The sequence below is a fragment of the Molossus molossus genome, unplaced genomic scaffold (assembly GCF_014108415.1).
Source record: "Molossus molossus isolate mMolMol1 unplaced genomic scaffold, mMolMol1.p scaffold_m16_p_19, whole genome shotgun sequence".
NCBI lineage: Eukaryota > Metazoa > Chordata > Mammalia > Chiroptera > Molossidae > Molossus > Molossus molossus.
Genome location: NW_023425354.1, coordinates 4,390,519 through 4,415,686, shown reverse-complemented (window position 1 = coordinate 4,415,686; position 25,168 = coordinate 4,390,519). Strand labels below are relative to the sequence as shown.

At 60.2% G+C, this 25,168-nt stretch overlaps 2 protein-coding genes and 1 non-coding gene across 4 annotated transcripts in view; all 3 read right to left on the bottom strand.

Moving 5' to 3' along the window:
* Positions 1-7,322: 7,322 nt before the first annotated feature.
* Positions 7,323-7,426, bottom strand: LOC118635112. The gene has a single exon (XR_004960453.1). It is a non-coding gene; the product is annotated as a U6 spliceosomal RNA (small nuclear RNA).
* A 1,531-nt stretch (positions 7,427-8,957) lies between these two features.
* FOXJ1 (forkhead box J1) lies at positions 8,958-12,191 on the bottom strand. The gene is made up of 2 exons (XM_036267942.1): positions 11,598-12,191; positions 8,958-9,849 (listed from the first exon to the last, which is right to left on the bottom strand). The coding sequence occupies exons 1-2, from the start codon at positions 12,093-12,095 to the stop codon at positions 9,082-9,084; spliced, it is 1,266 nt and encodes a 421-aa protein (XP_036123835.1). The 5' UTR covers positions 12,096-12,191; the 3' UTR covers positions 8,958-9,081.
* A 2,858-nt stretch (positions 12,192-15,049) lies between these two features.
* The window catches only part of RNF157 (ring finger protein 157), a 74,789-nt gene continuing 64,670 nt past the window's right edge, over positions 15,050-25,168 (bottom strand). The window contains exons 15-20 of one of the 2 annotated variants that reach the window (XM_036267941.1): positions 24,792-24,997; positions 24,470-24,532; positions 23,446-23,494; positions 21,636-21,746; positions 18,365-18,405; positions 16,769-16,827 (exon numbers count right to left, since the gene is read on the bottom strand). In XM_036267941.1, the coding sequence (XP_036123834.1) occupies positions 18,365-18,405; positions 21,636-21,746; positions 23,446-23,494; positions 24,470-24,532; positions 24,792-24,997 (470 nt within the window). In that variant the 3' untranslated portion in view covers positions 16,769-16,827. Of the gene's footprint in view, positions 16,828-18,364; positions 18,406-21,635; positions 21,747-23,445; positions 23,495-24,469; positions 24,533-24,791; positions 24,998-25,168 lie in introns of both variants that reach the window. The other variant, XM_036267940.1, reaches the window with a different exon arrangement.

Here is a 25,168-nt window from a genome sequence, read left to right as displayed (position 1 = left end):
CTTCTTCCTGAAGTGCAATGTACATGAACGGCTCCTGTGCAGAAATGACTGCTAGGCTCTGTTTTTTAAAATGTGAGTCCAGCCCTGGCCGGTTTGGCTCAGCGGTTAGAGCGTTGGCCTGCGGTCCAGAGAGACCCGGGTTCGGTTCCCGCTAAGGGCACGTACCTTGGTTGCAGTTTGTTCCCGGCCCTGGTTGGGTCGTGCGGGTGGCAACCACTCTATGTGTCCCTTTCATGTCGCTGTTTCTCTATCTCTCTCTCTTCCTCCCACACTATCTGAACAAAAAAATGTGAGTCCAGTTAGCCACCAGGAGCGCTTCTTAGTTGGTATCTTCTTTATCAGGGTCCACACAGCCAAGTGTTTTCCTGATGCTGAAGACCGATGGGTTCTGCCTGTGGTGGGAAACTAGGACACCTCCTTCCCGGACTTGACAGCTGCCCTAAGGCAGGTGCTTGGATGAGGTGATCCTGCCTGGGGCTGAGAGGGGGCAGTCCCAGTGCACTCTTGGGACCCACTTGATCTTGCTCTGTACATGTGATCTTCTGCTATGTGCATGTCCTCCACACGGGTTCTCCTGTCTAACCGAGATTTGCTGAATGAATGAATGAATGAGCAGAGAGAGGCCAGTGACAGGTTTATATGGTTCTCAGGACAAATGACCTGCAGGACACCACACATGATTTGATCTTCAGCAAGGGCTTTTTAATGAGGCCAAGGAGGAGGGCTTGGCTGGGAGGTGAAGCCTGGGGTCCCCAAGGGCAGCTGCCCTTTCTCCTGGCTCCCCACTCTCTGTTCAGTTTAGAGCTCTGGCTTCTGGATCCAGCTCTGCCGATAAGTCACTGAGACTTGGGGCGCGCCCTGCCACCCCCTTCATTCATTCTGCCACGCTCTGTTGAGAACACACCATGTGCCACTCCTGACTCCGGGCAGGTGTCATGAAGAACTGGGCACTGCCTCTGCCCTCCTGGAGCTCCCTGCCAGTAGGAGAGGCACACACACTGCCAATGTGTTCAAATAAGGAGTCAGTGAGTGAAGAGATGACAGACATCCAGATGGGTCCCCAGCTAACAGCACCCAGCAGAAGCCAACGTCACCTGTGCTGACATCCTTAGAGCTGTGAGCTCTCTGGGCCCCAGTTCCCTCATCTGTCGGCGATACTAGAAGGCCCCTAGGTCCCCTGCAGACTGAAAGTCCATGCCCCTCTGACGGAGGATGAGGGCCTTTCCAGCTGCCCCAGTGTTTGCCCAGAGAGGGCAAACCCACCGGGCTCACTCTCCATCCCACCCCGCACCCCGGGAGTCTGTGCCTGCAGACCCTTCAGACCATACTTGGAGCCTGGGGTCTGCCAGAGGCCCCGTCAGCTAACGTGGTGGCCTGCTGCCTCCGGGCCCAGTCCACGGCCTTCTCCAACCAACCTGAACCCCAGCCAGTCCCTGGGAGCCCCAAGTGGGCAGTTTGGGCTGGCAGCAGGGAAAGGGCGGGAGCCCAGGCAGAAAGAAGACAGAGTCCCCACACCTGTCCTCTGCTGGTGTAAAGCAGGAGACGGGCCTAGAATGGAAGTCAGCCCCCAGACTGAGTTTTTAGACCCTGCAGATAAAGGGGCTCAGGTTGGGCGTGGAGCGGGGAAGGGCAGCTGGAGGTGGAGCCAGGCTCCGGCCTACACTGCGCCCACCTGCCCCCCCTTCCTTGAGGACGTGACCCTGCTGGAGCTGTCACTGATTTGGGCGCGCGCCTGGGGTCCCCACAGGTAACCGATTGCCTTCTCAGCGGAATGTAGAAAGGGTTGGCCTGAGTTTTACCAGGATGGTGGTGTTCTGCCGGTGGTGCCATAGCTGGAAACAGACCATGCCACCCCGAACCTCAGTGGTGAGGGAGTTACCCGGGTGAAGGGGGAGTGGGGTGTTCGTTCAGAGCAGAGGGATGGGCAGTGGAGACAGTGCTTCTGTGACTGGTCACCGTGGGAGGGCAGGTGAGAAGGGCAGCGAGCAGGGCAGACCTGGCCGTGCTTAGGAGGCTCGAGATTGTTCAGGTGGTGGGGGAAGGCATTGCAGTTCTCGGCAAATGAGTGACATGGTCGGACATGCACTGAGAAGGGTCACACTGGCCCCTCACGGCCCCTGGACTGAGCCAGGTGGGTGGGTTCCCACCTCTTCTGCAATAACGCCTTTCCTCTCTGCATCCCACTGAGGACCCAGGCCTACGTTTTTCTTTTCTTTTTACTTTTTTATTATTTTCTTTTACTCACACCTACTCTTTTAAAAACACACTCTCCTTCAAACGCACGGGGGTCCTGCTATCTTGGAAAGGCTCCCCTTGGGCCTGTCTTCACCACCACCCCTCTCTCCTTCCTTTCTCCTGACTCTGAGCTCTGAGCTGGCGGCCTGTCTGCTCACAGATTCTGGGTTCTACCCTCCATGCTAAGGAAATGCACGTGGGAGGCCCTGGAGCCTCCTGGGCAAATGCGGGCTCCCTTCCTGAGCCCACTCTGGCCTGTTGGCTCTCGGGGCAGGCTCCTTGGCGTGGGGCCTGCCTGGAGCAGGTGTTGTGTGGGGAGGAGGCGAGAAGCCCTAACAATGGCCCTTTTCCAAGGCTTGGTCCTTGCTCTCCCCTCTCCTCCTCTGTCTCTTCTGGAAGAGTCTGTGCACCTCTGGACTTTAACTGTTACCTTCATTTTGGTGGCCCTGGGACCATCTGAGCCCAGCTCTGTGTCCTTCCGGTTTGTGGTGTCCACTCGCCCAAGGCCCCAGTGTCTCCACTGCATAACCTGGGGTGACCTTCCGCAGTGTCATCACCTCCCCTCCCCAAATTGGCTCCACTTCATTTACTAATTCATACGGTCATTCACTCATCTGTGAATCCAACGAGTATCTATTACGTGCCTGCTCCTTCGAACGGTGCTCGATTTTTCCAGGCTGGATTAATTTTCAACTCTTTGGCTGTCACTCCTGCCTGTCTCTTCTCCTAGGCTGGACTTCCCCTTCCCAAGCCCCGGTGGGGGTCACCACGGGTCATCCATGTGCAGGGGTCTGTGAGCTGGACCGGGAGTTTGGTGGAGGCCACAGTTCAAGCCCAGTGTAGGGACTGCTCTCTGTGGACAGATACTGGGCTCTGAGCCGGTCAGGTCACGAGGTCACTCAGCTCCAGAGTTAGGGATGAGACCTCAGGGCTCAGTTTCCTCTTCTGCAAACTGAGGGCTTGGGCCTGTTTACTGGTCCCGGCCACATGGAGCCAGGTGTCACAGTGGCCGTCCTTCCGCCTCCCCAAACTCCACCAGACAAGGGCTCCGTGGGCCAGAGGGAGGCAGAGCCCTTGAGCTGAGCAGGGTGGGGGCAGGGTGCTCTTCGTGACCCCCCCCTCTTCGTGGAGGTTGTTGGGCTTACTTGGTGATTCTCTTTCTCTCCTGCTTAGATTCTTTCCAGGGCTGGGGGACCCTCAATGTCCCACTCACTCCAGTGAAACCCGCACATGAAATAGGTAGCCTAGGGAGCCCCAGGGAACATGAGACCTGGCCCTCTGTGACCCTCACTCCCAGGACCTAGGCCCCAGGGCATTGGGGGCCCAGAGGAGCAGATGAGAATGAGGAAGGCTGGGCCTTTTCTGCCTCCCTCCGTCCCTTCTCCTTGTCCCATGTCCCCCTCCCTCCCTCCTCACCCGGCTCACACCTGCCTGTGTGCTCAGCTTCGGCTGGCACGCAAGGCCCTGCGGCCTCTTTTATTACCGCAGCCACACTCACAGGGTCAGCAAAGGGGCTGCTTGCTCGTCCAGAACAGGGCCGCCTGGGCTTTCCTCCGAGATCCTGCTGACCTGAATGCTCTCTCCCCAACCTCTGCAGCCCGGGGCCCCAGGAACCCGGAGAACCGTTCGTGTTTGCTGTCTGCAACTGAATTCCGCCCAGGCTACGGGGCTGTTATCTGCCCAGCCAGCCCGTTCTTTCGTTCTTTCGTTCGTTCGTTCGTTCATTCATTCGCTCAGAAGCTGGGCCTGTGCTCGATGCTGCAAATGTAGAAATGAGCAAGACAGGCAGGTTCTCTGCAGACTCCAGGGCTTCTGGGACGGAAAACTCCGGGGCAGGGCCTGAATGTCGCTCCTCCGGCCACTCTGGCCCCCACCTACCCTGGCCCCCGCAGTTCACTTTAAGCAGGTGGGAGGACACGGGAATGCCAGGTGGGGATGGGGTCAGGCTTGGTGTCCAGAGTGAGGCAGGGAGGAGACAGGGTGGTCCCCCACCTACCCTGGCCCCCACAGTTCACTTTCAGCAGGTTGGAGGACACTGGAATGCCAGGTGGGGATGGGGTCAAGGCTTGGAGCCCAGAGTGAGGCAGGGAGGAGACAGGGTGGTCTGGAGGGGGCACAGGGCCCAGGGCCCTGACAGAGCTGGTGGGTGGCTGGGCCGGGGTGAGAGCACTTGGCAACCTCTCTGCTCAGCTTAATTTCCTGGGCAAAGAGCTGGGGGGCTGTGGGCAATGGCTGTGGCTTCCAAGGGCCCTGGGGGCCATGGCAGGGCAGGCAGTGTGTAGGCAGCTGCTCCTTGCCCCCCACCCCCCAGTTCCTGAATCTCCTGCTTTCCTGGGGGCTCAGCAAGCTGCATCCTTGAAGGGGAGAGCATCTGGGGCTCAGACTAGGCTGCCCTCCTGCCCTCTCAGAGCTGGAGCTGGGGGTCAGGCATTGAGACCTTTGGCCCTGTCGCCCCCACCCTTGGTTAATGTGTGCCCTGACTCTCCGCTCAGCCTGCTCAGGCTGGTTGGCTTCTGGGGGACAGTGCCCTGTCGCTGGTCCCTGCCCGCTCCTGACGCAGGCCCCAGCATGCCCGTTCAGGTGAATCTGACCTGTCCCCATCCCACCTGGAGCCACCAAGTGGGACAGACACATGTGCCCCGGGAGGGTGGTGACTCCTGGGCTTCCATGTGCCTCCTGGCTCACACAGGTCGGAGCAGCCCCACATGGGTGGCCTCAGCAAGCCCCCCAGGGTGCCTCCCCTCCCTTGTCACCTGTGTTTTCTCCTCATCATTACACAAGAGTGTGTCAGCAGGACCTGGGGCCACTCTCCACCCCATTGTTAAGGTAGGCCCCCCCACATCTCCGCCCCAGACAGGCCCAGGCCTGCCCCACGCCCTCCTGCTGGGAGTCCAAATACACCTGTTTACCTTTGGGCCTCAGCCCAGGATGGAAGTGCCCTCCCTGACTCCTGACCACCTCTCCCCACCGCCCTCACACCCTCCTTTCCCGCTCACCCTCTTCCTTCGGAGAGTCTGTGCCTGGTGTGCGTGGGCGAGCGGGTGTGGGCGGAGCTCAGCTGGGCTCTGCGGGCTCCTGGCCTGCTGCAGGGCAGCCCTTCCAGACACCCCTGGAGTCACCGAGCCTGCGGTGGCCAGTCCAGCGGGACAGGATGTGCTCTGGGCAGGAGGGGAGGCCCCCAAGGTCCAAGCTCCTGCCTTCTCCCCATCACATTCCCGGCCGAGGATGCATGGGGGGGGATGGGGAAAAGGTGGTCAGTTAGGGGACAGAAAGGTGGCTTCTTTGGGAAGGGCTGTCCCCAACACCCAAGAGTGAAGGAGTTTAGGGGCTTCTCACCTCAAAGGTGGGGATGAAAGGAGATGAGGAGCCTGCTCAGAGAGTTTGAGTCACGGGCTCCAAGCCACAAGGACCCCTCCGGGCAACTCGAGATGCTGGACTGGGGTGCTGGCCTGGGGCAGAGCATCAGTGGGGCGATCTGCAAACTTTGGATGGGGTCTGCGGTTAGACCGGATTTCCAGGTCAACGTTAATTTCCTGGTTGTGCCGGTGGCCTGAGGGTTACGCAGGAGTGTCCTTGTTCTGCGGAAATATAGGCGTACGCAGTTTGTGCTAACGGGCATTATGTCTGCAACGTACTGTTCACTACAGCAATATGTGTTTTTTTTCTCTTATCCTCACCTGAGGACATTTTTTTTTCCATTTTTTGTTCAGATAGAGTGAGAGGGAGAGAGAGGAAGAGAGAGAGAGAGAAACATCGATGTGAAAGGGACACATCAAGTGGCTGCCACCCACACAACCCAACCAGGGCCAGGGACAAACTGCAACCGAGGTCTGTGACCTTAGCGGGAACCGAACCTGGGTCTCTCCGGACCCCAGGCCAAAGCTCTAACCGCCGAGCCAAACCGGCCAGGGCTGCACTGTGTATTTTTATTGGGATTACATTAAAAGAGCCACCAGGGCAGAGATGAATAGGAGGGACGAGCTCTGAAACTCACGCTTTTCCTCTTCCGATGCTGCCCGCTCAGGGCGTACGGAAACCTGTGCTCGAGCCCCCTTCTGAGCCCCCGGGCTTTGGTAGCATCTGGGGACCTACACGATGCCAGTGCTGGGGTCCCAGCCCCAGAGCCTGGTCCGGAGCACGGGGATGTTCAGGAGCCCCTGGTGATTTCCCTCTGCAGCTGGGATGAGCCAGAACTGCTTCTGCTTTCCTCCCCGGAGGGGGGGGGGCAGGTCTCCGGCCCTGACCTCGCCCCTCTTCCCCTGGCACAGCCCAGCCGAGGCAGAGGGTGAGGTGGGGGAGACTCCAAGGTGGAACCCCTTTTGCGGGGCTGGAGGCTGACCCTGGGGGCAGGTGGAGAAGGCCGGAACCTCCTTGTTCCCCCACTGCTGGCTCCAGTAGAGTTAGGCTGGTGGATGCATGGGCATGAGGGGAGTCTCAGAGAGGCAGCCCCTCAGCAAGCTGTGGGAAGGGGGTGAGCTGGCTTCTGGACTCAGTGAGGCCCCAACCCCGCTGGTCCTGCAATGTGTGCGTCCTTCTGAAATGTTTGGAATAATTAGCAAGTGAAAGCAAGTTAGCGCGGGGAATGCCAGGCTGGCCCCCAGCCAAGCTCCAGGGAAGGGAGAGAAAAGGGGCTTGGGTGAGAAAGGGGTCCGCGGCCTGGGCAGGATTGTGCGGGAAGTGCCCATTTGTGCCAGTGTGTGTGTGTATGTGTGTGTGTGTGTGTGTGTGTGTGTGTGTGTGTGTGTGTGTGTGTGTGTGTGTGTGCTGGGGGGAGGAGCTGTGTGCCTCCAGGGTGTTTTTGTGGGGTTGAGCCGAGAGGTGGGTTCCAGACAAAGCTGGGGTGAGGGGATTGAGAGGTGCTACTGTGCATCACTCAAACACACATCTTCTGGTTGAGCACTGACCCTGCACCAAGAGGTCGCTGGTTAGATTCCCGGTCAGGGCACATGCCCAGGTTATGGGCTTGATCCCCAGTTAGGAGCATGTGGGAGGAGGCCAGTCAATGTTCTCTCTCATCGATGTTTCTGTCTCTCTCTCCCTCTCCCTTCTTCTCTCTCTAAAAATCAATAAAGAAAAAAATTTTTTTTTAAAAAATGAAACGCTTCACAGATTTGAGTGTTACCCTTGCGCAGGGGCCGTGCCAATCTCTGCATCATCCCGATGTTAGTCTATGTGCCCCCGAAGCGTGTACTCAAACACACGTGTTCTGTGCCTTAGCTTCTCCATCAGAACCGTGGCAGGCGGGGTTCCTCACTGAGCTGACCTGCCAGTGTGAGTGGGCGGGGCAGAGGGTCTGGGCACACAGACTGCCCTGGCCTTCCTCCTGCTCAAGCCTGCCCCGGGCCGGGAGGGTGAACCCACGCCAGGGTGGGGGTGGGGCGCTGGGCCGGGGCCCTCTGACCACATCCCCTGCCCCCTCCGGGAGAGGACTGAGGGGAGGAGGTGCTGGATGCCCAGGCCAGGGGCTACGGATCCAGGCAGGCAGGCCCGGGCAGGCCCTCCCGGTGGGGGGTGCTTGAGCAGGGCCCTGGGCAGGCTCGGCCTTTGTGCGTGCCCAGGGCCAGCGAGGGAGCTGTGCCTGTTTTCTCGCGCACTCCTGGTGGCTGTGGGTGCTGTTATCCCCTTGTGCAGATGGAGGCACTGAGACCCCGTGCAGGGGACCCCCGAAGATGGCCTCTGGCCATCTTCCTCCCTGGGGACACAGCGGTTGTGGGGAGTTTCAGGGGGCACTCTGCAGGCTTTCGGTGGCCACCTCCCGAACTCCTCCCCTGCAGCACGAAGAGAAGATTCCCCCCCAAACTTCGCCCTCACCTTTTCCCAAAGAAAGTTGCAAGCAGGTCCATTTTCAAATTTTTTTAAATTTTATTTTCAAAAAAATTTTATTGTAAATAACTTTCCATGAAAAAGGTTAAACTGCCCCATGGGGCAGGAGGATGGATTTGGGATGCAGCCTGGGGTGCTCAGGGTGGAGCAAGACCCTCCCTCCCGCAAGTGCAGGCAGGGGCTCGGCCTCCCTTCGTGGCCCCAGTGGTTCTAGCAAGCTGGGCATCCCTCCCGGTTAAACCTCAGCTATATGCTACACTCGCTACGTTAGTCTGTCTTCCCCTCCCCCCTGCAGCTTGGCTGCCTCTGCCCCCAACGCCCCAGAACCCCAGCTCTTCACTGCTCTCAGCCTATGGTCAGGCTAAAAAATTCGGGATTTCCACCCTCTGCCCCCCTTTTACAGATGGGGCCAGGAGAAGACTCCAGAGGCCTAGAAAACCTCCCTGCCCCGTCGGCATCGGGACCTCATTTCGGTCTCCTCTCTCTACCCCTCCTCCCAGCTACACCTTGTCTACAGCCTGCCCTGGCCCCAGGGAGGCATTGCCGCGAGAGGCCTCCAGGGGGTTAATCTGCAGCCACCTAATTAGCATTATACCTGGGAACTTTCTCTGGATAGAGACCTGGGGAGGCAAGCGAGAGGGAGAGGGAGAACTTTGAAGCTGAGGTGCCCAGGGGTGGGCCTGTCCTCCTGCTTCCCAACCTGGCCAGGGCCCCCCAGGCTGCAGCGCTCACAGTGCAGGGCTACTTAGCTGGTCCCTGGGGCAAGGCAGGTGAGGTCAATGAAACACTGTGTGTATGGGGGCTGGGAGGGGAGGCAGCGATTCTGGTCCTGAGCCCTAGTCTCCGCCTCCTGGGCTGGAATCTGAGGGCAGCCAGACTGGGGGGTGTGTGGCTTCATGGGGCCAGCCTCAGGAGACTCGGCCCAGCCCCTGTCTGGGCAGCAGGGTTCCATGGGCCTGAGTTGGGGGGCAGTCTGGGCCCTGACTTGGGTGCTGTCCGCAGGTGGGGATGGGGCCTGGCCTCTTACAAGAAGGCGCCCACACTGGCCCAGTCTTGCAGGTCGGCAGCGAGGGTGGCATCCCCAGCCTCAAAGAGGGGCTCAGGGGGCAGGCAGCCACTGCCATTCTCGTCCCAAGGGTGCTGCAGAAAGGACGTGGCCAGGAAGGTCTCGTCGAAGTCCAGGCTGTCGGCAGCCTGCTCCACCGAAGGCCCCCACGTAGCAGGGCAGTCGATGTGGTGGCCATGGACAGTGAGGTCCACGTCCCCGTGCGAGGCCGGGCTCAGTGGCGGGCTCAGCTCCAGGGCCTCCAGTGCGCCCAGCTCCCCCCCCAGAGCATCGGCATCGAAGACCGCCTCCCAGTCAAAATTGCCTTTGAGGGGTTCCAGCTCGCCCTGCTCCTCCTGGGTCAGCAGCAGGGTGCTGGGAGGTCGAGGGACCTTGGCCACCCGCTTGGGCAGTGGCTGTTTTCGCTTATGCCCTAGCCTGCCCTCGCCCGCACCCCAACCCACCTCCCCGGTAGCCTCCTCAAACTCCCGCAGCAGCTGCTGGGCCTCGGTGTTCACGGTCAGCGGCCTGGCCCACGGGGTGGTGCTGGGCTTCTGCGCGGCCTGGCGGGCAAAGGCTGGGTGGATGTGGACCGGGGTCAGCCTCCGCTTCTTGAAGGCCCCACTCAGCAGGCGCTCGGCATACTGGGGGTCGATGCGCCAGAAGCCCCCTTTGCCCGGCTCATCCTTCTCCCGAGGCACTTTGATGAAGCACTTGTTCAGGGACAGGTTGTGGCGGATGGAATTCTGGGCACAAGGAGGAAGGAGAGACAGGGGACTGGGTGAGTGGGAAGGGTCAGTGATGCGGCTGTTAGTGCTTCTGCCTGTCCTTCTGCCATCTTCTCTCGGATGGGGGCAGGGGGATGGAGGCTCTGGGACACCAGCCACAGGGCACCGGGAGCCTGGAGTGCTGTCGGGGGCTTTTGTTCCCTGTTGCCAGGATATCTGCCTGCTCAGTCATCCGAGCCCTGAGCCACAGGGTGGCTCTCAGTGCCACCCCGTCCTGCCCTCCCTCCCTTACCCCACCACTTGCAGCCTCTGGCCAAATGCCTCAGCTCCCCCAGGGCCTGGACAGCCAGCTCCCTCTGCCTGGGCCTGGCTGGCCCTCTCTGTTTGTTGAGTGAGTGGGTTGGGGTGGGGGGCACGGCGACCGAGGGTGTGAGGGTGTGTGTGTGTGCGCACACGTGCGTGCCGGCACAGGAGTGTGTGTCGGGATGAAGTGTGGGGGGATCTGATGACTCTTCCTGTTTGTTGAGCCAGCTGCTGGCCTGGGCCCTTACCCTGCACGGCCCTCCTCTCACCTAGGCTGTTTGGCCTCAGTTGATTATTACCCAGCAAAGAGCATGGTGCTCATTCCTGGGGCCCATTTCCTGCAGCCCGAGCTTTGCAGGCTTGGGGTAGAGTGGGGGGGTCTCTGCTTTCTCACCAAGGCTACAGATGGCATTGCACCAGTTAGGGTGCAAGCAAGTGAAGAATAGCTTAGGGCTGTGATAGCAGCCTGCTGCCTGTGGGTGCCCCAGGGAAGAGTCTGGGTATCCTCAGGGCCTCTGTGCCCAACTAGCCCCTCATCCTGAGACTCAGGGCAATGTCTCAAATGACCATCCTGCCTTGTCCATTCCTGGCTGCGTAGTCTCATCCAGACCGTGATGGGGCCTGGGATCAGGGGTCTGAACAGCAGGGCAGATGGGTGGGTAGTGCCCTTGGCAGGGATGTTTACATGGCGGCCTGGCCCCTTGGCTGCTCTGTGCCAGGTTCCGGAGACTTGGAACATCAAGCCAGAGCTGGAGGCACAGCCTCTGTGGAAAGCACCTAGCTCAGGTAATTGTCCCCCCAGGGAGGTTGACTGAGAAGAGGGGGAGGAGTGGAGACAGGAAACTGGAGAGGGGCTAGAGTGGGGGCTGGGGCAGCAACTTTAGGAAGACCCCATCCCCACTCCACTGAGACACAGCTGGCCTTCACACCCCATAGTCCACCCCCACCCTAACCCTAAACACCCCTCCCCCCTCCAGCCGCCACCTGCAACTAGGCAGGATGCAGGGCTTGGCAGGGGCCATGGTCCAACTTCCGTTTCTGAGTCAGGTCCTGAAAAACTGTCCTTGGACAGCGCAGTATCTAGGGATTCTAGGACTTGGAACAAAAATGTGTCCCTCAGTCCATCACCTTCCCCTAGGGGCTGTGTCCACAGCAAAGTCTGGCCCTGGTCTTTGGGTTGAGCCTCTTGGGTGCGTGACAAATACTTGCCCCTTGAATCTCAGCATCCTCAACCCTGAAACCCTCTGAGCATCCTCCGTCCTCCCTTTTAAGTCAAATGAGGGGCATTTCCAAGCACTGGGCTCCCTTGAGGTCCTTCCTCCCTTGGGGCCCTGGATGAACTTCGTCTACCTACTAGAGCTGCCAACCTGAGTGAAGCAGTCCAATCTGCGCAAGATTGGAGAGGGAGGGAAGGAGGGGATTGGGGATTGGGAGGGAGTGGCCGAGATCCACGCCTCCCCTACCTGCCAGGTGGGATCAGCATGGCGGAAGTAGCAAAAGTTGTCTGTGATCCATTTGTAGATGGCTGACAGGGTGATCTTGGTGGCCTTGCTGGCCTGCATGGCCATGCAGATGAGCGTGGCATACGAGTAGGGCGGCTTCACGTTGGGGTTGGTGGTGTAGTCCACGTCGTCGGGGGGCGAAGCCTGTAGCCCCGAGGGCGAGCTCCGGGATGTGCAGGACGACGTGGGCTTGCCTGGCGTGTGCGGCTGCCCCAGGCAGGCGGGGTCGGCCGCCAGGGGTGACCCTGGCGCGGCCGAGCCTGGCACCTGGTGGTAGCCATGGGGGTCGGTGCCCCCCAGGGGCAGGGCGGGGGCCTTGGCGTTGAGGATGGAGAATTCCTGCAGCCACTGCAGGCTGGTCAGGCTGTCATCCAGGGCGTCGGGCTCCTCCAGGCTGCCCTCCGGCCCGGCCTCCTCCGCCGTCCCTGCTCCCGAGAGGCGTAGCCAGCTCTCCGCCATGTCTGCGGGGACTCTCCGAGGGGGCGGTCAACACCCACGGCAGAGCCCAGGGCGGCCCAGGGTGGCCCGCCGCCTCTCCGGCCCGCTGACTCCCGCGGCTCTGGCTACACAGCCTCCGGGACACGCGCTTCCATCCCGAGACCCGGGCCGCCTCCTCCGAATACGGGGCCTGCGGGGACCACAGCGGGAGCTGAGCACTGTTCCCCCACCCCAGGGGCGGGCGTGTGTGTGTGTGTGTGGGGGGGGAGTCCTCGAAAATCGCCCCGCAGCTGGGAGGTCTGGGAAACAGAAGCAGTGCCGAGGTCCGACCGCTGCGGGGTCCGCCTCGCTCCTCTTCCCCCTCCGAGGTTGGAGAGGAGACTTTATTAGTCAAATAAAGGACGAGGGTAGGGGCGCCCGAGGCTATTCCCCTTCTCCCCATGATGAGAAATCAGACACCCCTACCCTGCAACACAGGGAAAGGGGCGAGGGGGCGAGGGGGCCCAGGAGGGCAGTCCCACGGGCGGGGGACACAGGAGGTCGTCTGATCCTCGAAAAGGGATATTAGGAAGATCACAGGGCAGGAAGGGAACAGGACTAATTATGGGGGCGGTCCGTGAGGCACCCTCAAACTCCAAAGGCTCAGTCTCCAGGCCCACCACTTCGGACGGGACGGATGGGAGCGCGGGCTGACACCTCCCTTCCCGCAGCCGGCAGACCTCTCGGACCCTTACCTGGCTCAGAGCCCAGCCGGGCCACAGGAAGGTTCTGGAAGAAGTTACCCCTACCCCCGCGGCTCTCCGCCCTCTGCTCAGGGCCCCACCAGCACCCCTCGTCGTCGCCCCCTCGCCTGACGGCGCCTCTCTGAGCGCCGGCGGCCCGGGACCCGCGTTAAGTAGCCGCTCCGAAGGCTTCTCCCGCTGCCATGGCGACACTCCGCCCCCATAAACAGCTTTCGCCGCTGCCATTGGCCAGCACGTCTCCAAGGTGACCGCGGGCTCCGGCCGTTCTCTCCGGCGGTAAGTCCCCGCGAACTCCCTCCTTCGGCATCTCGCTCCCGCGCCACCCCGCCCCCTCCCGCCGCGCTCCTGGCATTCCCGCCCGAGAAGCGCGCGGCTGGGGCCCCGCCGAGCCTCGGGCACCCAGGGAGCCGCTCGCCCGACCCTCCTGCTGCCCTGCCCCTTCCCGTCCTGGCTGCTCCGAGGCGGCGACGGCTCCGGGACGCAGCCTGCAGCCTGGGCAGTGCGGAGATCGGGCTCAGACGCGGGACGTGTGCGGGGGCTGCCTTTCCTCTCCTCTGGGCTGCGAGGGGCGCTTCCTCGCGTCCGGCTCCGGCCTGCCCCTCTCTCCCGTCCTGTCCTGCGTCGGCTCCGGGGCCGCGGGCGGGGCGGGCGCTCCGCCGACCTGCCGCTCAGGGCCGCGGCCCCGGCCCACGCCGACCTTACACACCAGAGCGCGCAGGGTAACCGTCCCGGTCAGCGCGGCCTCCGCACCACGTTCCCGAGGCCCGCGGGAAGACGTGCTCCCCCGCCTCTCCAGTAGCCGAGGAAGCGGAGCCGCGGCCCACTCCGACGAGCCGCGGACTGCCCAGGTTCTCCGAGCGGGGTCATTTGCCCCATTAATTTCATCGACCTTTGAGTGACAGGGACTAAGGGCGGAGGGACCGGGACTGTAGCCCTTTCTCCTCCCTCCCCCTGGCCTCCCTCCCGTCACCAGCTTTCCTGCTCTTCAATTATTGAGGAGCTGCGGTGTTGGAAGTTCTCCGGTTTAAGGGCAGGGGTGGGGCTGAGGGCCCCTGACGCAGGCCTCTGCCCAGGAGCTGGGGGGCTGGGGGAGGAAGCCTGGACCCAGGGGATGGCACGTCCACTCCCACGCAGGCGCGTGTCCTTTCCTACCCCTTGCCCCCTCCCACCCCTCCACTTCCATATTTTCTTGAGTAAAAGTGTTAAAGCTGCTGGAGAAAGGCAGACAGGAACTTGCACAAATAAGCCAACTACACAGTCAACAGCTCACCTTCCCTTGTAAACCGTTTTATTCAGTTTTAAGATTCATGCAGCAATCCATAAATATTGCATCCTTGGTGTCCCCACTGTAGTGTGCCCACGAGCGTAACTCCAGGGAGTGAGAGGGGTACACAGATGGCACAACAGTTCACACACTCCCTTGCACACACCAGGTGTGCAGATCCTAAAGAAAAGTGAACAACAAGCGTGCCAAGATCAGGTGGACAGGACGTTAACTCTCTCCAGGTGAGATGGCTTAAAGTTTGTGGGTCTGTGCCCAAGAGATGCCCCAGGGTGGCATGGACTCTGATGGGATGGAAAAAGGCTCTGTGAGGTGGGGGATCACTCCACCACCCGGAGGCTGCCAGAGAGCTCAGACCTGAGTGGCAGGAAGGACTCACAGGCCTCCAGTTCGTCTGTGCCCTCCTGTGAGAAGCCAGGCCCCATCCATTCTCTCTGGGTCACCTGCTTACAACACGACTGTGTCCAGATGATGGATGGGGCAGTAGGGTGGCAGCAGCCCTGTTCCCTGATCAGGCTGACTGAGGACCAGCCTCTTCGGATGGGATATTTCTGCTTGCTAAAGATCTACGTGAGAACAAAGAGGAGGGAGGGGAGAGGACAGGCCGAGTCTGAAAAACAAGGGCTGCGGGGCCATTCTGTGGTGCAGATGTCCTGGTTATGGAACCAAGGCCTAGAAGAATCTTTCTTTCCGGGCCTCTCCCTGGGAGAGGACCCAGACCCCATGAAAGGGTGAAGATAATGGCTCCCTCTTAGAGTTCCTGGCCACTGTGGCTACTGTTTACCTGCACCTCCTTCCTCTCAGGTAACACCACACCATGAATACTGCCTGCTGGGAGTGCAGGTGGGTCTGTGTGCCACAACCCCAGGCTAAGGGAAGCTCCCATTCCCTGGTGCTTCTGGGGCTCAAACTTCAAGGAAATCGGGGGGGGGGGTTATTGCTCAGATCTTAAATATGAAGGGGGCTGAAGGAATGCTGGGGGGAAGGAAGGACATGAAATGAGGCCCGAACCAGCAGAGCCCACTGTAGGACTTCAGAGAGGGTGGCCGGGAACTCAAGACAGAAGCTTAGACTCGGCTTGGCTCGTGTCACATCTGTCAGAACCAGCTTCCCCCGTGACCAGGGCAGAACGTGAGCCACAACTACAGTGTGAGGGTCCCCACCCGCCTGGCAGTGCAAAGAGCCACACAGAAGGTGCAAAGCATCCCCTGGCATTGGGCTCTCTCTAAGGCCTTAGAAAGGACGCCGAGAAGCTCTTCTAGGGTGACAATTCCAAATACTAAGACAAGCCATCAGGATGGGCAGAGCCTGAGGCTGCACATCTCAGCCTCACGAATTGTTGTATTCAACTTTGCTTCCCAATCCCGGGTTCCACTGAATAACCACCTCTTCCGAAAGCCGGTGGATAAACCATCTATCCAAGAGCTCTGTGGAATCCATGGTACTAGTGTTGACAGAGGACAAGCACCCAACCGCCTGTGGTCTGGTCTAGCCTGGCTGCTGCAAGCTATTGTTTATGTGCCTTATGCTGGGCCGAGGTAGGGTGGGCACATGATTCAAACCATCTCTCTAAGTCTCTCATGAGCCTATGGAAGGCAAATACCTCCCCTCCCCCTACCAGGCTCAGGAGCCTCGGAAGGCAGGGGACGGAAACATGGGCTGGGGAGGCTCCCAGGGGTGAAGGCCCTGGCTCCAGCCACCAAGCTCCTAGCCCGGGGCTCCCCACCACTTCCTTGGTGGCTCCCGGGCACCAGTTGGAGGATCACTGGACCACCCCTCTCAGCCAATTTCTTCAACTATTAACAAAAAGGGGTGGAGATGGGGAAATAGGGAGAAGAATACCACCTGACAGGGCCATAGTGATGAAACAGCTCCTAACACTGTGCCTGGTACAGGGAGGTGGTCAAGAATGTGTTTTTTTGAAATGTCACCTTAGGATAGAGTCCTACGTCTTCACGAACGCACCTGATCCTGAGACCCTCCTGAGGGTGGTCACTCATTGGGGGATTCTCAAACTCAAAGCCCCCTTCCTAAACAGACAGACACAGGAGGCTAGCTCGCCTGCCAGAAGCAACCTGTTGGTTCCACCATCCCTCCTGTCCTTGAGGGGAACGCCACTCAGTGCAATGTGGCTTCCCCTTCTCACAGGACCCCTCGCCCAACCCTACCGCAAATTGGAGGTTTCAAATTGGTTAGGATGTCCCAGAGACCAGAAATTGCCAGGTGGGTGTCTATAATGCAGCTACTAAGACTCCACGTCTTCTTGGTCTAGCCCTAAGGAGAAAACAGATGCTCGAGAAACAGCCAGCCTGTGGACCTTGGCTCCACCCGAAGATCGAGAGACAGTGGCAACATTCCAGAGTCTCTGCAAGGGTCTCATGAGCTGCGGTTCATCGAGTGGCTCCAGCCAGGAAGGAGAAAGGAGGCTTCCTGTCCCTTCTGAGGGGGAGGGATCGTGGCGGTGGAAGGAGACGAGGCTGGGAGCAGGAGGACCTCAACGTCCGACTTGCACGTGGGTGTAACAGTCCGTGTGTCCTGATGAGGATGCCCAGGAGGCCAGGATGGAATTCGGGGACAGGAGGGAGCTCTGGCATGGGGGCGGGCGCTCAGACGGCCAGAGGACCCCACACGCAGGGCCTGTTCTCGGAGTCCTCCAGGCTGCCGGACGACAGGCGCCGGCGCTGCGCGTTCCGACGACTGACAACGTTGTCATCCGCCTGCCAGGTGCCTGAGGAAGAGAAAGGGAGGTTACAGCAGCCGGACCTCTGGCCCGGTCCGGTGGTGTCTCCAGCGGGGCAGCCCAGGAGCTCGGCATGGAAGCTGGCAGGATGCGGGTTACCTGAAACTCCTGTGCGGCGAGGGCCACGGCACGTGAGCGGGCCACGGGAGAAGTGGGCGCCACCGGACTGGGGACAGTCACGGCCACTGCGGCCCACTGACAGGGACACCAGGATGTTTCAGGCTCTGTGCACGTACCTGGGATCCTCCTTTGAACCTTGTTTGTTTTGAAGCTGGCCTACGTGTCATGGCGGACAAGGAGGGAGGACCTGGGGCTAGCTGAGCTTTTCCTCAGAGCAGGAAGAAGCGGCCCGGGAGAAGAGCGACTGCTGTGGGGCCAGGAAGGGACTGGCTGCCCAGCAGGTGCCACGGCCTCAGCACCCCATCCCCCACACCTGCTGCTCTTCATCTCTTTCTGACCCAAGCAGCTGAGGTTTGCTGTGCACTAGTGCCATCAACTCCAGGAGACATGACCTGAGAACCCTGGGGTCCCGCAGGGGTCCCCCACTAACCCCCTCCCCCCGTCTGCTGCAGCTCCTGCACACGGAGCACGGATCACCCCTGTGCTGGGACCCTGCCTGCCTTCTCTGTCCGTCATGCTCTGCTCCCAGTCCACGCTACCCCGACTGTTCACTCCAGGACTCGGACCGTGGTCAGGGCAGCTGGGCTCCACCCCCTCCACGACTAACTGTCTGTGTGAGCCGGGCGGTCACTGCGCACTGACGCGCAGGACGGCTGTGACGACTGAATGAAGAAGCAATACGGGACAGGGCTGACCGGGTCACCGTGAGCAGAAAGGGCTCGACCACCAGCGCCCGGGGCTTTGCTGAGGCCTCGTCTCTCCCTCCGTCTCCCCTTGATCACCCTCCCACCAGTCCCCAGCCGGCCCATCCAGCAGGATCAAGACCTCTCTCCTGGGGTTAGGGAAGGCCTTCCCTCCTCTGGCCCCTCTGAGCCGCGGAAACCCCCACAGGCTGCCTTCACAGGCCCCTGCCTGATGAGGCCCAGGGGCTCAGAGGCCCCCCAGCAGCCTGCACTGCCACCCCACTTCTCACCCTGCGCCTTGACCGCCTCCAGGAGACGCCAGCTCCCCCTGGGCAGGGCCGCCCAACCCTGGGGGGATCAGGGCAGGCCGGTCCGAGGCACGAAACCCTCTGATGGAGAAACACTAGGATTAAGCGGTATAAACGGCTTATTTCTGAGAAATGCCCCGTGTCATGATCCCTCCTAAGGTTCTAACGGTGGTCAGAGGAGGTGGACCCGGGGAAGAGGAGTAGAAGAGGGAGCTTCTCAGGCATCTCTCAACCCAACCCGACGTGTGGGCCTCGGTCCCTGGGGCCCGAGTCTGGGACGAGGGGTGCTCCTTCCCTCTGAGGGTGGCACCCTCAGTGTGACAGGACGAAGAGAGGGCAGGGTTGCCTGTACGCTAGGAACCCCGAAACAGGATGAGCTGTGTGTTCGTGTATGTAATTTGGTAGATCTCATACCTAGTCCTCAATGTTTATGGGGCAGGACTCCGGAGCTGCGGCTGTTTGGTAGGAAAGACCAAAAGCAAATGGTGAACAGGAGAGAAGACACACACGCACAAATAAAAGCAGCACGCTGCCAGCTCACCAGACCGCCTGCCGTTCTAGGACCCTTAGCCGGGCGACCGCCGCTTCCTCCGGGGCGGCCTCAAGGGGGGCTCTGCCTGTTCTCCCCGAGTCCTTCCCTGCACGGTCCCTGCCAGCCCTCGCGACGCTGCTCCCGCGTCCTGGCCGCAGATGGGAAACCCGGAGCCGGCAGGACTTCCCCAGCCCGGCTGCCGTTCTCTCCGGCCCTTCAGCCCAAAGCAACGGAGCTCGGAGGTTTCGAGCCCTCGGAGGGAGACAGAAATGCTTGCCCTTCACGTCCCACTTTGGGGACTCAAACGGGAGAGTGAAGAGACCTCTGGAGGCGGGTTTTGGGAGCACACCTAGAGCCACGCTGCGCACCCCTTTCCTGCGGGTTCTCTCCGGGAAAGAAAGTAAACTGTTTCCTCGGTGCCGCGAAGCGTCACTTTCCCGGGACCACCTGTCTCGTCGCCCACGCCCTCGAATCTCAGGTCTCCTAAGGACTTAGATTTCATTAGCTATGCCCACTTCTGCCCAGTGCTGTCATTTAAAACATTTGTATTCCTACCACTAAACCCAAATTATCTTTGTTTTTCCCCATCATTACCCTCCCCAGGGGCTGTTCACAGAATTACCACCGGTCCCCTGACCACTATCTTGCCACCCGGGTGACAGTCCATCAAATTTCCTGGAACAACTACTAAGTATGGTCTCAAAATTCCAATCTGCTCGCCACAGGCACCTGCGAACGTAGAGTCCCTCCCTCCGAGACCCCTGCAGAACAATCTCAGAACACCCTCCCCCAGAGGCGTCTAGGCTCAGACACAGGCGCCCTCTCAGCATCACTATGACAAGAGTGGTGGTGACGATGGGGACCTGCTCTGTCCTCGCCACGGGGGCTTCCCAGCTGGGTCTCCCGACAGAGCACCCGTGAGCGGGCAGGATGATGCAGGCAGACAGCGGGCCCCCCAGGCTCCGCTTCCCACTGGCCTGCTGGGAAGGGAGCGGCCTCCGCCTGGAGAGGGAAACAGACTCTCGCGGAGACCGAGGGCCTGAGAAGGTGTCCTGAGGACACATTCGGCGGGTGTCTCTGTCAGAGGACGGCAGTTCGACCTTACAGCTGAGGGAGAAGAGCCCTATCCATTCCCGGGACCTGCCAGGCAGGTGTGCGTCCCCGAGCCAGCGGGCGCTTCCAGGGCCCCCAGCACTCTGCCACCAGCATGACGCTAACAGCGGCACCGGGACACTTTCCTGTGAGTGCCCAAGGCTTTCCCTCTTCCACAGGAGCCCCGGAGACCTCTGGAGGGGCGACCGGGGGACACCTCAAGCACACGCACTGAGTCCAGTCGTCACGGGCGTTTGGTTCTGGTCTAGCCTCGACTGTGAACCCGGTTTAATCTCAGATCACCACAAGGAACCCCCAGGGGTTCTTCCTTCCTTCCGGGTCTCACTCCCCTCCCGCAACCAAGAGGAATAAATGTCAACAAGCAGGCTGGCTGGAGGGAGTTAGGAAGAGGAGGAAGCAGAAGGAATAAGCTCAAATTCCCACCAGTGTGGCTGCTCGAACAACTGCCAGCAGCTCCCTCTGCCAGAACGTGGGTGGGTGGGGAGCCCCTGGCGGGAGGCAGGAACCTAGATTCTCTCCGGAAGCCCAGCGGGCAGACGGTAGGTGCAGCTGCCACAGACACAGGGCGGGTGAGGGCAGAGATGTCATCTTGGGCCAGAACCAATCCTTCCCGTAACCCTCACACAGAAGCATCTCCATTTTTCTGGAACAGGAATGACTAGATCCTCACAAATATTTTTTTCTCGGAAAACCTTAGTATACGGAGCACGGGCCCCTTCTGGAGGCCTAAGCAGGAGCCCCTGGATGTGCGCAGGCCCAGCAAGCGCGGGGGCGGGCGCGGCGCAGCCGGGGGGACAGTGTTGGCACAGAGCGAACATGAACTTCCATACGAAGTCTCGATAACGTAAATGAACTGAGAAAGAAACAAACCAGACACACAGATTTACACTTGGCAAAAGGACGTGAAAAACAGACAGACGGACAGAAGCGAGGTAGGGAGTGGGAGGCAGGAAGTGAAGCCCAGACCTAACTGGGTCAGTGCTAAATAGGAGGTGACCCAAGCGCCCTGGGAGAGGCTAGAGGAGGCACGTCCTGAGCAGTCCCGCCGCCCTGCGGCACCTGCGCGGCCGGGCGTGCGAGGCCCCGTGTCTTTCACAGGCTGATGGAGCGTGGCAACCACAGGAGGCTGTGCGGCTCCAACGCCTCTGGCCACTTCGCGGAACGAGTAAAGCACTGGACCCGTGATGCCATGGGGCTGCTCTGAGGCTGGCATAAGTCTCCACTTCAAGGGGTGGTGGAGAGATTACAAACACTGTGGAGGACCACGTCTGCCGTAAAACCAGGAGGGCAAGTTTGACGGAGTCCACAGGGGCCAGACTTGGCTTCGGGAAAGTGGCGTGTGGAGCCCTTGCGCGAGCACATCAGGTCAAAGCAGGTCAGTGCTCGCCCTGTGACTACGCCGTCCCTGTGCAGATCAGCCTAGGTTCCGTTCAGACGTGAGAAGGGATGAGGGGCACACTGACAGCCCTGGTGGAGTTTAAAGTTAGGGCTCCAGGAAGCAGTCACCCTCAACTCTGACCTCTCTTTTGGGATCCAGAGCTAACAAGTAAAATGCAACCGGTACCCCAAAGCTCGCTGGACCTCGGAGATATTCGCTAGTTTATACGATGTTGGCTTTCAAATTCCTCCCTGATTCTGACGAAACACATTCCTTCTGAGGAGCTGCATTTGCTCTTTTCTAGGGCTCAGGCTCTCTCTCCAAGGTAGAGAGGTGTGTCTGCCTCCAGCTTCCTGCTGAGAACAAGGCCAGGCCACAGCCATGGGATCTGCAAGATCCAGATGGAGGGGGCTGGTGGGCAGGCGGAAGGAGAGGGAGAGCTGCTCCCTCCTTCCTGACCTGACAGTCTCCCTCAGGGCACACAGCTCAGGGACTGTCCTGAGGCCTCCTCACTTCCTTCAGCAGGGGCTTCCAGCGGCTTAGCACAGCCTGTGGCTTCTGCAGGAGCTGCGGGGCAGGAGATGGGTGTCCCAGGGTGAGGGCAGGGGCGTGAGCAGGGGAGCGACTCCCACCAAGTTCATGTTCAGCAGACTGCCACTCACCGGGTAAGCAGACCTCAGAGCACAGCTTATTGTCCAGTGCTTTCACGCTTGCGATGTCAAAGTCATTGTTATTGTCACACTCCATACCTAGAAATGCGCATGTCCTCTGGCCTGCAAGGGAGTTAATGCAGTTAGACAGGGGCTTGGCTGGATTGTTCCCTGCTTTGCTGTCCTTAAAATAAAAATCTTAAGGATGGAGACAAAAAAAATCAAATCATGTGTTTAGAAAAAAAAAAAAAAAAAGACAGTAATTAAGTGGGTAAAGAGTGGACAATAAAGGTATCAAACGGTGTGGGCAAGTTCGTGTTCTTGCGCGAGCTGGCTCCCTTTCCCTAAGTGGCCCCTCCCAGCCCGATCCACGGCAAGGCAGACCCTGGGAGGCTGCCACGGGCCACACGCCGCCCGGAGCCCGTGACCGAAGCGGAGCTCTGCCCAGGGCTGGGGAGCTGGGGACCCACTGGTGAAGCTACCCTGCTCCTGCCTGTGCCAGTCGGTGCTGTGGGGTGTGCTTATGGCCACGAGGCCCTGCAAATGCTACATCTAGAACAGCAGTTCAAGGTCTCAGGCTCCGTACGTTTGCATATCAAGTCGGAAGCACCACATTCACCAAATTATGATTTCTCTTCTCATGAGACTTAGGAAATTTGTTATTTCGAGACGTTTTAAGGGACTGACCAGAAACCTACAGACATGTGAGAGGGGAAGGGGAACGTTTGAGAAGTTATTTTTTTCAAGCTCCCTCTTCTCTTTTTCTTGGTGAAGGGGAGAGGAAGACACACATCCACTGTGTGGGCTGCAGAACGTCAGGGAACCTGCGGCCTGCACTCGTCGGAAGCAAGTATTCTGTGGGGGGAACAGTCACAAAGGGAGCCTTGAGCACCGATGACATCACCAGTGGATGAAGCGCCCGACCCCGTCTGGGGCTGGCGTGCAAGAGTGTGGCGGAGGCGCAGCCTTGGCGGCCATCCCCTCCTTCAGGGCGACTTGTCCAGGCGACAGTGGTCAAGTCCGCATGCGCACCCCTGAACTCCCCAAGCAACGGCCAGCGCTGAAGCAGAAGCAACTGAGATGACATCTGCGTCCCGCTGGGGTCCGGGTCTGCTTTGGAGGTGTCCTTCTGCGGGGGCACCTCAGAGCAGAGGGGAGAGACGCTGGTTCCTGGGACAGCTGCCTTCGGTCCCCAATGGGCCTCCCAGCCCCACCCCTTCTTCCTGCTCCTTGCTCTGCAGATCAGCCCTTCTCCTGTAGCCACACTAGAAACAACGTTCTTCCAACGGAAGACATGGTGGGGGCCTGAATCGTTACAGAAAAGTCAGGGCGACAGCTATAGAACCCTTGTCTCCTCCGTGCCTTCCCTGTGCCCCTGGCTCCTCAGGGCCCTGTCACGGTAACAGCAGCCACCTCCTTAGGCTACAGCGAAACCAAACCGGCAGCCTAACCGTCTCGCTCCCGAGTGGAGGAGATGGCTGTGCTGCTGCTGTAGACTTCGGGGTGCTGGAGCCGCTCTGGGGGATCCGCTGGAGAGCGGGGGTAGGAAGGAGGGCGACGGGGTAGCCCGGGAAGCTTCGGAATCTGTTCGGTGTAAATGCAGAACCACAGTATCTTCTGCGCCCTGAGCCCAGGCGGGCTGGGAAGGCCACTGCGGTCCTCGGGGACCTGCTTGTTCACTACGCAGGCCATCGAGCAGGTGACCTTTCCCCAATGGCACACGCGGAGGACTGCCACCGACTCATACCAGTGCCCCTTCCGTACCCTTGAAGGAATACCCCAGAAAGCACAATAAGAGGGAGCAAAAGACCAGGTCTGTTACCATCTTCCTGCGTGGGCGATCCATCGTCTTCCTCCAGGACATCGTTGCCCTACAACAGAAGGAAGGCGCTGTGAGTGTGGAGCAGCGAAGTGAACAGTGCAGACGACCCTCGAGTGGCGCGCAGGTCAGGGCGCCGGCCACCACGCGGCCGGAAATCCGCACGTCACTTCCAGCGGCCCCCTGCACGCACGGGCTTCCACCTGCAGACGGAAAACACAGCCGACCCGGGGACAGAGCGGGTTTGCACGTGCTGTTTAAGGGCCGACTGGATATTCCTGGGCTGAAGACTACACTCATCACCTAATGGCATTAAGCTCCAGGCCAACGTCCAAGGTGTCCGAGCTGGGATGCCCAGGAGGCCGGGCAGAGGCAGAGTGGCCTGGCGAGGCCCAGCCTGCCCGGAGGGACGGGCGCTGAGGCAGGCTTCAGATGCTCACTAGAAATGGCAGGACCGGCCACGGCCGCAGTGTAGCGCTTACTGTTTTCTAAGGTGTAAACAGAAGCCCAAAGGAAAAGCAAACAGTGAGGTCATAAAACTTTCAGAAACCCGTCCGATCGCAGACCCTGTCCAGACACTCCTTCGAGAACATGTGGCTCATGAAAAAGTTCTAGAGGAAAAGAAAGAACAAGGTCTAGAGCCCTCACCGTGAGCTGGGCAGTTCGCGAACCTCCCACACCTAGATCAAGGCCCTTCTCGTGCTGAAGTGTCACCCCGTCTCCCCCTGGATGGGTGCGGGGTGGGGGGCAGGCAGAAACCAGGTCACCCAGGTCTTATGGCCACAGTCGTCCTGTGTACATGGTCACATGTGAACGAAGGACAGACACGCGCTAAGGCCCACTCACGCCTGTTACTCTACGACCAGCCCTCTGCTAGCGGGGCTCCACCGACCAGGGCGCGGCTGCTGCTCTCTCCACACCACGCCTGCCCCCCAATGCCACGGAAGGACTGCTGGGAACAGCCCGTCCTACCCCCCCGTGCTCCCCAGCCAGCGGGAGGGAGCACAGCGCCCCCTGTGGGCGTTACCTCTGCATCCTGCTCTTCGGCGAGGCCGGCGAAGCTGCTGTCCGGAGAGGCTGCTGGCATCGCCTGCAAAAGAGCATGAGTGGAGGCAGAGACCCAGGGCTCTGCGGAGCGCCGCGTCCTCTGCGGGGCCCCGCGTCCTCTGCGGGGCCCCGCGTCCTCTGCGGGGCCCCACGTTCTTGGGACAGAAATCAGAACAGAGTCGACAGTCAGGCCTGAGGGGAGCCTTGCATTGTCCCCATCTTTGTGGCTGTCCTCGCCAGCCTTGCAGTGAGCTTGTGGGCGACCACACACAGAGACACGGACCAGCGTGCCCTCCCCTTACCTCTCCTTCCTCTGAGGCGGCCCTGCTGGCGGCCAGGGGGGACGGGACAGCCTCTCCCTCGTCCTCGTCCTCCGTGCCGGTGCCGGTGCCGGGGGCGACGCAGGAGCCGGACATGGAGGAGACGGTGTCGGTGCTGATCTGGGAGTGCTGGCTCTGGGAGGACACCATGGACATGACGGACTGGGCCAGACTGCTGCTGGCAGGGTCTTTGGAGACAGGTGAAGGAAGGACAGGGAGTCAGGCAGGAACTCCGGGCTGAGTGAGGGGTGGAGGGCCTCACCTCGCCTTCACCTAAAGGGTTTTAGATTTAAGTTTTCCGCGGCTCTGCTCCCACACATTTAGGGCTTGGAACTGAACCTCGGGGACCAGGGACTTAA